The sequence below is a fragment of the Anser anser genome (assembly GCF_964211835.1).
Source record: "Anser anser genome assembly, chromosome: 3".
Lineage (NCBI taxonomy): Eukaryota > Metazoa > Chordata > Aves > Anseriformes > Anatidae > Anser > Anser anser.
Genome location: NC_139722.1, coordinates 1,499,040 through 1,512,452, shown reverse-complemented (window position 1 = coordinate 1,512,452; position 13,413 = coordinate 1,499,040). Strand labels below are relative to the sequence as shown.

Sequence of the window (13,413 nt, the reverse complement as noted above, 5' to 3'; positions counted from 1 at the left end):
AATAATGGCAGCAGGCAGAGAGCATGGCAAATCCACCTCCCAGGCTTGGGGAGAGTGTGGGCTCATGAAGACGCAGAGAGGTTAGAGGTGAACCAGCCTTCCTTGTCTTACAGGTGTCGGGGGAGCATGCAGTTATTGCAGTGAGATCCACAGATGAAAAACTCGGAGGGGACTTGGGGCCTTACACCCTGCAGCTTCCCACCCCGTTGTCCCCATCCATGCAGCACAGCTCCCTTCACCAAGATGAGGAAACATCTCATCTCCCTCTTAGTCCGCGCCCCTCCGTTGTCCGCAACCATGCTCCTGGTTACCCGTCATGTTCCAGTGCTGGGCCTTCTTGTCTGGCGGGCGGTAGATGAATTTTCGGAGGGAGCTGACGCCGTGGGAGCCCACCAGGGTGTAGCGCCCGAAGGCCCGGCAGTCCACCACCCTGATGTTCAGGGGCGGGTGGAGCAGCTCGTTCTCCGGGAGGTCCTGGGGAGCAGAGGGGGGCTGGTTAGCAAGGGACGGGTGTCAGCTGTGGGATGTTCACTTTGGTGGTTGGAAAAACCAGCAGGGACTAAAGCAGGGATGGTTTAGAGCAGCTCAGCAGAGCAGGGCTTGGGAGCCTGCAGAAAAAGCCCCCCCGCTGGCTGGGATGGAGCTCAAGTCCTCTGTTGTTGCAGGGGAGCTTGAAGCAAGGGTCTGGGAGCCCCGGTTTGGGTTTCAGAAAGCTGGGTTTCGGCTGAGGACCCAGGGGGAAACACTCACCACTTCGAACCACTTGACCAAAGTGCTGAAGTTGGGGTTTTTCTTGTAGTTCTGGATGAGGGCGGACTGCACCCCCTTCCCAGCACACTCGATGTCCACCCGGGGCCGGTCCACCTGCGCCAGGTTCACTCTCTTCAGGTCCCTGAGCCCCCAGAACAAGATCTAGGAGAGGAGGAGGCAAGGCATGAACATGAGAGGGCTGCCCTCAGCTTGGAGGCCAAAGGAGTTGGTTCTGAGCATCCCCTGGGAGTGTCTGAGACAGGGAAATGGGATCTCTTTGGAGTCCTGCAGCATCTCCATCCAGCAGAGACACCCGAACCCACGGGTGAATTGTGCACAGAACATCTCGGGCTGTATTGCCTCCACCTGCACTATCTAACAAGGCAGCCAAGGGAGAGGGATGCTGATGGCCAAGCCCAAGTGCCTTTTACTGCAGGCTCTAGGCTCGCTGTGGTGCCCACGTTTAAGCAAGGGGTGATCCAGTCGTCTGCTCTTTTGGGGTGGCTGCAGCCTAGCTCCCCGTGCAGCCACTACAGACAGATCCCTGCAGTGCAGACATCTGGGCTTGGTGCCCAGCTAGCCACCAGTGATCCCCCCCTGGCCTCCAAACACCCACGGACAGGCTCTCCTGCCCTACACAACCCATCAGAAGCAGCACTCACAGCGTGACCCGGCCAAGGCCATGCCAACACAGCAGCTTTTGCTGTGTATCCGCCTCGCTGCTGAACATTAAAATCTGGTGCTCCGATGCAATTACCTCCACTCTGTATTTACTCAGCACCGGCCGAATCCCCAGTGGCACCGGCAGGATGGGGCCCCGGTCCATGTCTGTGGGGCCGTCGATTGGGGGCAGGTCCGACTTGCCCCCAGGACCAATCTGGAAGAGATGCAGCTCGGATTAGGATCACAGAATGATAGGATGGGTTGGGTTGGAGGGGACCCTTAAAGCCCACCTAGTTCAACCCCTCTGCCACGGGCAGGGACACCTCCCAGAAGCCCAGGCTGCCCATGTGAGCCACCCTATTGCCCCGGGGCTCTGAGGACACGACCCCGTCTGATCGCCACCACAGCCCTCAGCATCGTGGCATGGCAGAGACCAAAGCCCCAACTCCGGGGTGCCTTGTCTTTGGAGCACATCACCGGTGCTGGGGAGGATGAGATGGCTGCTGGGGTGGTTCTTTGGATGGCTCAATCAGTGCAGAGGGACCCCCAGCGGCCACCTCCCAGGCACTGCCTGCTCCTGGTGCACAAAGATGCGTGGCCAGCCCTGAGACCGCTGCCCCAGCTGGTGCTCAGCTGCATTAGAGGAGCCTGCAGCCATTCAGCACATCCAAAGCCACCACTGTGATGAGTTTGCCAGGGCCTTTCTCCTCTCAGCTGGGAGGTCTCACCCCCTCCCTGCACACCAGGAGACTGCTGAGACGTGGCCGTACAAATGTGACAGTATCAGTGCATGGAAAAGAAGGCAGGAGAGAGGGAGGGTTTAACCCTGGTACCTCCATGCACTATGCGGATAAAATTTTGCCATATTCTTGGGATGCTGATCTGATTTCTCATCCCTTTTTCCTTATACCTTCAACCTGGCATCTCAGAGAGCCCCAAGACTCCCATTGGCATCTCCCAGTGATGCTGTAGAGAGTTTGGGCTCATGCAACCCTTTAGTGGGGTGCCCTGTACAGAAGGAAGCTGGGACTCGCTGTGCATCATCTTGACCAGCATAACTGGGCAGGAGCTACCCTCTTGCTGGCTCAGTAGCTGCGTTAAACCCTTCTAGCTCCTCTAAGATGTACGAACTACCTGCTCTTTGTGTAAAGACCCCACTGCCTTGCAACCCTCCAGCCCGTCCTTGCCCTCCCTCAGGCTGGGGTTGTTGGTACCTGGAGCAGCTCGAAGGCCGCCAGCAGGTCGCCCGCGGTGGAGTTGCCCCTGTAGATCTGGTAGTACTCCAGCTGCGGGGGGAACCGCGGCGGGCAGTACTGCTCATCTGACATCTTCACCACCGGTTTGGCAAAGGTGCGGCCCATGAAGTCAGCTTTGCCCTGGGGAGGGGAAGAGAGCGCTCGGGTTTGCTGGCCCAGCACGACGCCTCCCAGCTCTCCCCACCGTGGTCAGAACAGGACCAGCCCCCTGGGCCTGGGCCACCAAAGCTCAGCGCCAGCTTTCACTCCTGGCTTCCCATCCAAAGGCGCTTCCTAAAGCATCAGCATCTTCAAGTAAGGTGAAGGAGATGGCCTAGGGCTGGGACAGCAAGAAGGCCAGGGTTGAGCAGCCACTCCGAAGGGAAAGACTGAGGTAACGTCTCCTTGATTCCCACCTCACAAAAACTCTCGCTTCACTCTCCATAAATAAGATATCATTCAGTTGAGTCTAAGAGATTTAATGAGAAGCAGAGGCTCCTAGTCCATGCCCTGGGAGATGTGGGGAGACCTTCTCCCAAGGGTCAGGAGAAAGGCTGCTTCTTGCACCCTATGCACTATTCGCCTTGCCTGTGAGCCAGGAGCGATTGCAGCATCTATATCAGAGATTTTCCTCTGCTGAGATTCGTCTTACCACAGTGTCCTGGTCATAGATCTCAATGACAATTATAGGGGGGTCGTCCCGCATCTCATGGGCTTCTCCGTACAGCTCCACGTTGTCGAAGACCAGCAGCTGGTCCCAGGTTGGGCAAAGGGTCTCATTGAGGACCTGGAAGAAAGGGAGAGGGACTTACTGGGACCCTGGGCAGGGGCGGCACGCAGGCTGTTGGTCTCAGTTCTCCTGCACCAGGGGCAGTCACAGGGATGGGTTCTGGAGAATGAGCACAGCCCCAGCCTGTCTCAGCCACGTCTCAGGCTGCAGCTCCAGCGCCTGGCTGCATACGTGTTTTTTGGGCCAGCAAGCCATGGGGCATCTCCCAAGAACTTTTCCCGGTAGTAAAAAGCCACAACAACGGGAAAGCAGACACAAGTTATTCCCACTTCCCACCAGCTTTCCAGGTCAGGAGATGGTGCTCACCTCAGTGCATTGGCTCTGGGAGGTGAAGAAGACTCGGGCAAAGGGGTCCGAGAGGCCGCTGCTGTCGGCAGCAAACAAACTCCTGGCCTGGTACATGTGGGCTCGTAGCTGGAAAACCTGCTTCTCTGCAATGGAGAGGGGCAGTGAGACAGGTTGGTACACAAGTCTGGAGCCCAGCCGTAGGGCTCAGACTGGAGAGCAAGGTCTCTGAGGCATGCTATTGCTCAGGGCCGGCACTAATGAAGGAAATTGGTTCAAAACACGATTCCCAAATGGATAAGGACTTCCTCAGCATCCTGCTCTCAGCATGCAGAACGGCAGCTATGAACGGGGCAGGGAGGAGGAGGTACAATTCCCACACCCCAGCTCCCCATAGAACTCCCCATGGGACAACTGGAAGTATTTCCCCTTAGCTCCTGGAAGACCCTTGGCCCAAGTGGTGTCCAACCAGGCTCCCCCTGCCCTCCGTGTCCTGTCCCCAGAGCCACCAAGGGCAGCAAGCTCTTACTGGTGTAAAGGAGGCTGATGGGTGGGAAGGACGGCAGGTTTTGGCCTCTGGCGATCTTCTTCTCCTCGAAGCCACAGGGCAGGCCGCTCAGGAAGTCCTTGCGCTGCTTGTTGAGGCCCAGCCACAAGTAAATCTCCATCTTGGCCTGAACCGTCCAGCCAGCAGGTCCAAAACCCCTCTTCCCAGGTAGCTGGGTGCAAAGGACAGATGAGTTTAGGTGGCAATAGGGGAGGCCTTAGAGCTGGACAGACCACCATTGCTTGTACCCCACTTACACCCAGGGACGCAGCCCTCATCAATTTGGATCATGCCCACTACTCTGTCTCATGCGTTATCTTTTTCCTACCACATTGGCTTCCTCTTTCCAAGACAAATTTCCCTTTCCTGGCCAGCCGGATCGAACATCTCTCTCCTTACAGCCATTTCTCACCCACCAGACTGCATATGACCAGTGGTTTACACTTCCTAGCAGCACATTTCCACTATCAGTGGTGGATCTGTTGTGCGTAGTATTCAATCACCAGCAAAACTGGATACCCAGCTCCCTCATCTCCAGCTCCCATCCTCCCAGTTTGTCCCTTCTCCATCTCCCTCCTCCCGGCTGCAGTTCCCCAGGGAAGACGGGCAGGCACCTTGAGGAAGACGGTCTTCACTTTGGCGCAGTCCTTGCCCATCTCCTCATCCACGATGGAGTAGAGGATGTCCTTGGAAGGGACGCGGGCGTAGGCAATGCGTTTGTTGTTGCTTATCATCCAGATGAAGATGTCGGGAATGGTGTGTTGGGGCTGCGAACACCGGCAAAGAGCCCTGTCAGTGTCTCAGCTCTTTGACCACTGAGGCACTGGCAGGGCTGTAGACCTTTGGAAGGCAACTTCAGCAGATCCCACAGGAGATGGACGTGCCTCGTGCCACCTTGGGGCCATAGAAATGGTTTTGAGCCTCCCACTGCAGAACCTTGTCTGCTTAAGCAAAGCTGCTGAGAGCCAATCTCAACAGGGTGAAGCCTAGCAGGAAAGAAACTGGGATTTACATTTTTTCTAATTATTATTATTATTATTATTATTATTATTATTATTATTATTATTATTATTACAATAACAATAACAGTAATAATAACAGTAATAATAATAATAATAATGTTGGGTTAAAAGACTAAAGATTTTTCTTCCCTCTTCACTCGGTGGCCATGGGGACTGTAGGGCAGGGGCCATTCCTCTGTTCCCTGCTCTGGAAGAGGTTCCCTGTCTGCACATTCCCCACCATGCCCTACAGTCTGTTTTATGTTCTGTAGTGGAGAGTCCAAGCCGAGGCAGCCCTTACTGCAGCAAGGAATATGTAGTTGAGCCTGGGAGCTTGCCATGGGAAGTGAGAACAGGAGGGGCAACGACTACAGCTTCCACGAGGGCCAGGAACCCCCCACTGGCTGCACCCCACTGATCCAATCTGAAACTGGAAATATCAGAGGAACGGTAATTTTCTGAAGGAAGGAAAACAAGATCCTGCTGATGCAGCATCTCTTTGGAAGTGCTGTGAGGAGCTGTCATGTAATGGTGTATTCTCTCTTACCCATGAGCCAGAGTGAAGCAAGAGCATGCTGCTGTGATAAAAATGAGATGGCTTGAGTCCTGCAGGGGAACAGGGCTTTATCCCACAGCTCTCTGAAGAGCCATGTACTTTAACAGCTCCCTGCCTAGCCAGAAGCATCCCCCTGGTGATGATTTCAGTGCTGTGTGGACATGGTGCTGCCTTCCCATGGCTGGTGTGTGGGGACCTGCATGGCCTCGCCATGGCTGGAGGCTGGCGAGACCACCTTCAGCTCAGCTGCAAGAGGGCCCAGCTCTGTGGCCAGTTGAGAAGGGCTCTTAAACTCCTTCTAGCACTGACTCATTCCAACCAGACAAGCCTGGGAGGCCTGGGGCAGCGCAGAAAAGCGGAGAGGCTCCTTGGGCCGAGAGCTGTGCGCTGAGGCCCTCTCCCCCCTCAGGGCGTGCAGAGGCCTCCATGAGGCCTGGCTGCTGCCTCGCGGCTCCGTCCCCGTCCCCGTGGCAGGGCTCTCACCTCGTCCGCCAGGAAGCGGAGCTTCTGCAGGAAGTTCTGCACCAACTTCAGCTTGTCCTTCATGGTGTTCTTCTTCACCTGCGACCGCAGGGTCGTGGCTTGCTGGCCCATGTTCTCCTGCGGTTAAAGGAGAGCCCGGGACAGAACAAGGGGCATGTAGGTTTTCACAGGATAAATTTGTAGCTTAGTGGTATGCAGCTGGCTACAGAAGCTGATGGCCTGTGCTGTGCCAGCTGGATAAGCCTCTGCTCTTTGTATTTCTCTTTTGGATGTCTATTTGCTTGTTTAACTCCCTTGTGTAAGGAGCTGGGCTACCAGCCCCAAATATTTAGGTTTTCTCTACTGCTGAAGCATCTGTGCTCTGCAGGGCTCCCAAAAATCCTCCTTTCCAGTGCCCTCAGCTGTTTGTGAACCCACGGGACACCTGGGACCCTTACCAGACCCAAGTGCTCTTGGGCTCCTCTGTTCAGAAACAACCCCCATCCCTCCATGCACAGAGAAACCAGAACACCCCAGGACCAAACTCCCCACTGCACTGACAAGGTCTAGCTCTGTTCCCGAAACCTCCTCATTTCCCTGCCTGGCTGCATCACACTCACCAGCTCCCGCATGCAGGACTTGAGCCTCTCCCGGTCCAGCCTCGTGCGGGAAGAGTGGTGCTGGTCCTTGTCAGCCAACGTCACGAAGCGCCTACGGAAAGGGTCAGCAGCATGAATCCTGCGGGATCCTGATGGGTCCCTCAAGCAGTGTGGCTGCCTCTGTGCCACCAGGTCTAGGGAGAAATGTCCTCAGTCTTTTTGCCCAAGCCACAAGGCAGCCAATATGGAGTGGCGCCAATGCAATGGAAGGAAAGGAAAGGAAGAAATCCTTTATTTTGAGGGTGGTGAGGCACTGAGCAGGCTGCCCCAAGGAGCTGTGGGTGCCCCATCCCTGGCAGTGCCCACGGCCAGGCTGGCTGGAATTATGGGATTATAATCCCGCTGGAATTATGGGATTATAATCCCGCTGGAATTATGGGATTCTACAGTCCTATGGCTGAAATGCTCTCCCATCCTCCAGAGGACGACCAGTCAAGGTGAGGTCACACTCCCAGTGCCACAGCCTTGCCCGTAGCCCTGCAGAGAGCAGGGGTGTGCAGCACACCTCCTTTGCCCATCTTTTACTCACAGGCACCCACTGCTCAGCTCCTCCAGGACCCCTCGCAGCCGGCGCTCCGGGTGCGGCTTCTCCGTCTTGATCATCTCCTGCACGTCGTTGAGCCCTTCCTCCTGCAGCACAACGGGGGAAGCCGTGAGGGGGGCAGTGGGGTGGGGTCCGGCCCCACAGCAGCCCCACAGACAGCAGCCCCATTGGGGTGCTGCCAGAGGGAAGCATCTGCTCCTTTTCCAGACCTGATGTCCACAGGGCTAGGGTTTGGGGCAGTTTTGTATGGGGGAGATGGTTCTGGGTGGTGGGAATAGCTCCATTACCCCCAGTGAGAGTGGCTGAGCAAGGGCCACAGTGTCTTGGCTGGACCTGGTAGGTTTTCTCTTTGTGGGTCCTATTTGGACCCCTCTACTCCACTGTCTGCTCTTGTGAGCCTCCACCTGCACTGCATTCAGCTCTGGGCCCCAGCACCAGAAGGACACAGATATATTAAAACAAGTCCAGAGGAGGCCCCGAGGATGAGCAGAGGCTGGAGCCCCTCTGCTCTGGAGCCAGGCTGAGGGAGCTGGGGGTGTTGGGCCTGGGGAGGAGAAGGCTCCGGGGAGACCTCCCAGTGGCCTGCCCATGCCTAAGGTCCATGAAGGCAAAGCCAACCCCCTCTTGCTGCCCTTGGTGGGGACCCCTGGGTCAAACTCACAGAAAATTCAATGAGCCTCTGGGATTTGGACGTTCAAATCGAGCATTTCACATGGGGGAACTTTCCCCTTTCTGCACAAGTGGGTTACTGAGTCCTGCAGTTTGTCCCAGCTTTGTGGCAAGCTGCAGAGATGCTCGGGGAGCCTGGAAGTGCCTCATGGCCAACTCAAGCCCTGGCTGCCTCCCTCCCCGGCCCGCACTGACCAGCTTGTCTGCAATCTTGTCCATGATGTTGGCGTTATACAGCCTGCGGCGCTGGTCCTGCCACCAGCTCTTGATGTAGATGCAGGGCTTCTTCTCAAAGTAGGGCAGGTGGAAGTAGTTCCTGCGGGAGGAGGCAGAAGGGGCGCTCAGTGCCCCTGGCCAGCACCAAACCCTGTCCCCTGCCTCTCCCACGGAGGCAGAGCTGTGATGGGGAAGGGGCACATGGGGGGTCAGGCTGGGAGAAAGGGGGCTGACGTGAGCTGTGCCCTCGAGGACAGAGGCTCCATCTCTCCCAGCACCCTTCCCTGCCCCAAACCCCATCCAGTCTGGCCATTGCCAGGAGGGAACCCCACTCTGTCCCCAGCCAGAGCCCACCCAAACATAAAGCTATTGCATAAAGCTACTAGCATTAAGCTACTGCAGATCTTGCAGGGGTCACCCTTAGTCCAAAACCAGCCTCAGCTCATCCTGCTGAAGCCATCGAGGGTATTTCCATCCAGAAGATGTCAGCAGAGCCCTGTGCTCGAGCGAGAGGCTCCCGGCACACAGAGGCTGGAGGCCCTGAGGAAGGGAGCATGAGCAGCTGAGCCCAGGCTCTCCAAGTGTGTCCCCTCAGCGTTTGGTGTTCCCCCCCACAAGGAGCTGGTGAACAAGCCAGGGACCCCCAGGCAGACACCTTAACTGGAGGGCAAACAGCCCCAGTTCAACGTGGTTTGCTTTGTTTCCCATCTGAGTTCAGTCAGCCAATCAATTCTGATAAATAACATCTGTTTACTGGTAAAACACAGCGAAAATAATCTGCTGTAAGTACTTCTCATTAGGTTACATCCAATTAACTTTCCTGAGTACAAGTCCTTTACGTGCAGACCCGGGCTGGGGCTGAAGGCCAGCCCAGACGCACTAAGACATGGGCTGATCCCGCTCAGTTTGGGGTTTTCTGATCCAGCTGCTTGGGGCAGAAAGCACCAACCAGAATCCCACTTTGCAGCTGTCTGGATCTTGTCTGTACGTTAAGGTCGTTGCTACCTGCACACTACATGGCAATTTGTTAAGGAGGCGCAAAAGGTTGTCTTAATTTTGCAGCTGGGGAAACTGAGGCAGGTAGAGGAGAAGGAGTCTGTCTGCTGACAACCAGACGTGCATCCAGACCAAAGGTAGGACCAAGTCTGGCTCTGTCAAGCACCAGCCAGTGGCCTGTCCACGACTGCAAGCAATGGGGATAGACAGACTGACCAAAAGAGATGCTGCAAACTAGGGAGAGAGAAGATTTTGTCTTTCATCCCAGTGTCCCGCCTAGCTCATTCTCAAGAACTTTTTCCAGTGGTTTTTTGTTTGTTTTTTTTTTTTCACCCTCCCCTCTCTGGGTGGCCGTGACCTTGTATAGCTTTTAAGATCCCATGTGATGAGAAAATGCAGCTTGTCCCAGCACAAATGACCCTCACTACTGAAATCCGTGCCTTATCTCTAGCTGGATATTGCCTGCCTCCACATGGTTCCTGTGACATTTTTCTGTCATGCAGATAAAGAGAGCAAAGAGGTGAAGCCCAGACCTCTCCCCATGATGTGCAGTGCCAAGGGTGGCGGTGCTCATCGGGAACGACCTGGGTTTAGACTAGTTTCCTGAACGCATGGAACTTACGTGTACAGGAACGGACCTATTTTCTGAATGCTTTTTGAATCCACTGCTTAGCCTCATCCCAGTTTACCACAGGGTTAGAGCAATGGACAGCCACGAGTGTTGGGTGTTCAGCTGGCCAAGTGGGGGAGACATGAATTCAACCCTTATAAGACATCAGAGAATCACAGAATCACAGAATGTCAGGGATTGGAAGGGACCTTGAAAGACCATCTAGTCCAATCCCCCTGCCGGAGCAGGGAATGGGGTTCCCTCCATAAGGCACCTGTGGCCCTAGGCCTGCTAGGCCCCGTGACGGCCCCATGGACGCCCAGCACATGTGGGGACACCCATGGAGCCCATCTCTGCCCCCTTTTGTGGCCAGGCGGGCACGTCACCTGTCTGTGACCAGCGGCTTCATGGGCTGGGATGAGGAGACGGAGACCATCTCTCCGTCCTCGCCACCTTCATCCTCACTCGAGTTCTGCAGCAGCTCGGACTCCTCCTCGTCGCCATCCCCTCCTTCCTTCTTCCTCCGCAGGACGGGCTTGGCCATGCCGTCGATCTGGTTCCCATAATTACCTCGAGAATAAAATGTGAAACGAAGTCATGGGGCTGTAATTTATCGGGGGTTAAACGAGCTCAGTGACCTGCCTCTCATTCAGGCTGGGGATATTTTCTCTGCAGGACCCATGCGGGACAGCAGTGTTAAGCTCTCCAAAACCCTGCCCAGAAGCCACAAATTGATGGCAGATCTCCATCCCCTGCTCTCCATCCCTGCCCCCTGGCTGCTTTACCAGGGCCCTCAATCATCCCTGGTCCGTGTGCTCTGGCACGTGGTAGCATGGAAAAGGGGACAGCTGCTCTTGGCTCTGGATCCTGCATTCCCCCCTGTAAATGCTCCGAAACCACCCTCGCCGAAACCCAACCAACCTATCGTGACCTCGAAGTTGATGGGTTTGTCACCAATCTTCCTGTCGATCATGGTCGCTTCCAGGAAGGCTCCAAAGAGGAAGAACTCCTCCATCTTCCCAGTGCAGTTCTGCAGGGGAAATCCCAGGGATCGGGGTTCAGGCCAGCCCGAGGGACACCCCGTGCTGGGCAGAGGGGTGCATCACCTGGTACCTCTCAGCACCCCAGGGGCCCTCTGGAGGTGAGGTGCCACCACCTATGGGTTCTCGAGGAGACCCTGGGGTGTCCCCCTCAGCCTGACCTACTTGAGGGGTCTCAGGCTCACTGCAGAGAGAGTTTAGTTGAAGATTTGAGCCTAATGTTTAAATGTGGTGGATAAACTGAGATCAGCCATCCCTCATTTGTGAGGGACTGTCTAAGTGACACTCAGGAATATGAACCCGAGTTTGTTCTCCAAGTGAAATTACCAAACTGCATCGAACCTGGATGGTCTCTCAGAACTGGAACGGCTTTATTTCCAGGTGGCTTAATTTCCCCTGGAGGTGAGCTGAGACCACTTAATTTCCAAAATACACTAAATGTGCACTGCCATCCGACTGCTCCGCTTCTACTTCCCACACTTGGCTCCATGGATTGGCATGCGTGGGCATCCAAGCCTGGATGTGCCCATTTACGCAGGGCATGGGCTTTGCAGGCTTTAGACATCAGGACTAAAGCCGTGGGACTTCCTTTTGTCAGGAAGCAGCAGTTTAATTTCTCTGAGCAGTTTCACCCTGCCAGAAATGGTTGGGAAATAGATTTGATAGAATCATATAATAGTATGGTTTGGGTTGGAAGGGACCTCAAAGACCATCCATTTCCAACCCCTTCCATAGGCAGGGTTGGCACCCGTGAGATCAGGTTGCCCAAAGCCCCATCCAGCCTGGCCTTGAACACCTCCAGGGATGGGGCATCCACAGCTTCTCTGGGCAACCTGTGCCAGTGCCTCACTGCCCTCTGAGGGAAGAATTTCCTCCTAACATCTCATCTAAATCTCCCCTCTTGTAGTTTAAAACCACTCCCACTTGTCCTATCATTATCTGCCCAACTAAAAAGTTGCTCTTGGCTTCTGTTTTAACCCCACCTCCAAAGATGGGAGTGAGAACACTGGCATTAGGAGATGACTCTCATTGTCTCTAACTCCCATCATCTGAATGATCATAAAACCTGAAATCCTTGCAGGACTTGCTTTCATTATGCTGGGCGATCCAGAACATTTAGGGCAACGCTAAATGAGATCCTCAGTTTGTGATAACAGAGATAACTAACTGAGATAACTGAGATAACTCTTCACTCTTCAGCTCTGCACAGTTAGGGGAGACTTACATCAGCAACTGATGTGGCCTGCTCGACTTGCACCTCGGTGGAGCTGTTGATCTCCGGGTTGCTGGTGTCCAAGATCTCCACAGCAAGGCTCATCAGAAGCCTGGCCCGGAAGGAGACACCCTCGCCCAGGCCCTCGTTCAGCTCCTGGTGCTCGTCCATCAGGGTGTAGTTGCGAGTGGAGCCGTACATGTTGACCCATGCGGGGCCGAAGGTGGGCAGGTAGCCTGCAGCAGACCAGACGTGCACGTAGGGAGGGGGTGTGCAAGGAGGGCACGTCTGTGTCTCAGGGTGCAAACATGCTCATGGGTTGGCATCACTTTCCTGGTGTGTGTGCAGTGATGTGGACTTAAATATGCACGTAGAATCATAGAATCATAGAAACACAAGGTTGGAAAGGACCTATAAGATCATCTAGTGATGTGTGTGCATGGAAATGCCTTCTTGCAACTGCACGTGGAGACAGGTTTGCAGTGAAGGCAGTGATGGGCTCCATGCAGTGCACCAGCCCAAAAACAGGAGCGAGTCTCCCATGGGACAAGTCACACAATGGGAGAGTGAAGAAAAAGAGGACTCCCCCCTCAGCCCTTTTTCAAAACCCATCTTTGTTTTTGCATTGCTCCTGCCCACGTGTGCTGGTGTGTTCCTGGGTGTGTGGAAGTGGCAGCCTGTGAGATATTCACCCCTTCTTGGAAACACATTTTTTTGGAAGGGCCAGCTGTTCCTGGGCGTCTTTGCCTTCAAGTGTTGGACTGGGGGCTTGTGATGGGGCTTGGTTCTCAAAAAGTGTGTGTCCAGTGACCTCGGAAGGCCGCTGCAGCAAGCTAAGGTCCCTCCAGCAGGGCACCACGAAGCAGCTACCTCCAGGGGTGGAAACAGAGCCTGGGCTATTGTGCTGCACCTCTGCCAAAGCGATATCTCTCCATCTGCACCCCGCTGTAGCTTTACCTTTGTCTCCTTCATTAGAGATCTTCCGCAGGTCAATGAAATGGGTACCAATGGCCACGTCATTAACTTTGTCTGAGTCTCGAATCTGGACCTTTATCCGCTTGCACAAGGGGGGGAACATTTCTGTGAAGATTATCTGCTCATTCCAGAGAGGCTCGTAGCTGCTTTTTTGCACTGACGTCTTCCCCTGCCAAGCAGGACAAGAAAGGTGTTTGACATC

The 13,413-nt window shown here is 55.0% G+C and overlaps 1 protein-coding gene across 3 annotated transcripts in view; it reads right to left on the bottom strand.

Moving 5' to 3' along the window:
- OTOF (otoferlin) overlaps positions 1-13,413 on the bottom strand; it is a 77,706-nt gene that overhangs the window by 13,744 nt on the left and 50,549 nt on the right. For all 3 annotated transcript variants that reach the window (XM_083827680.1, XM_083827679.1, XM_083827681.1), the window contains 16 exons: positions 13,194-13,380; positions 12,249-12,472; positions 10,905-11,013; positions 10,370-10,553; positions 8,357-8,477; positions 7,478-7,578; positions 6,910-7,000; positions 6,311-6,427; positions 4,885-5,037; positions 4,253-4,442; positions 3,745-3,869; positions 3,301-3,435; positions 2,628-2,789; positions 1,508-1,627; positions 751-912; positions 312-474 (listed from right to left, as the gene is read on the bottom strand). In XM_083827680.1, the coding sequence (XP_083683806.1) occupies positions 312-474; positions 751-912; positions 1,508-1,627; positions 2,628-2,789; positions 3,301-3,435; positions 3,745-3,869; positions 4,253-4,442; positions 4,885-5,037; positions 6,311-6,427; positions 6,910-7,000; positions 7,478-7,578; positions 8,357-8,477; positions 10,370-10,553; positions 10,905-11,013; positions 12,249-12,472; positions 13,194-13,380 (2,344 nt within the window). The remainder of the gene's footprint in view (positions 1-311; positions 475-750; positions 913-1,507; positions 1,628-2,627; positions 2,790-3,300; positions 3,436-3,744; positions 3,870-4,252; positions 4,443-4,884; positions 5,038-6,310; positions 6,428-6,909; positions 7,001-7,477; positions 7,579-8,356; positions 8,478-10,369; positions 10,554-10,904; positions 11,014-12,248; positions 12,473-13,193; positions 13,381-13,413) is intronic.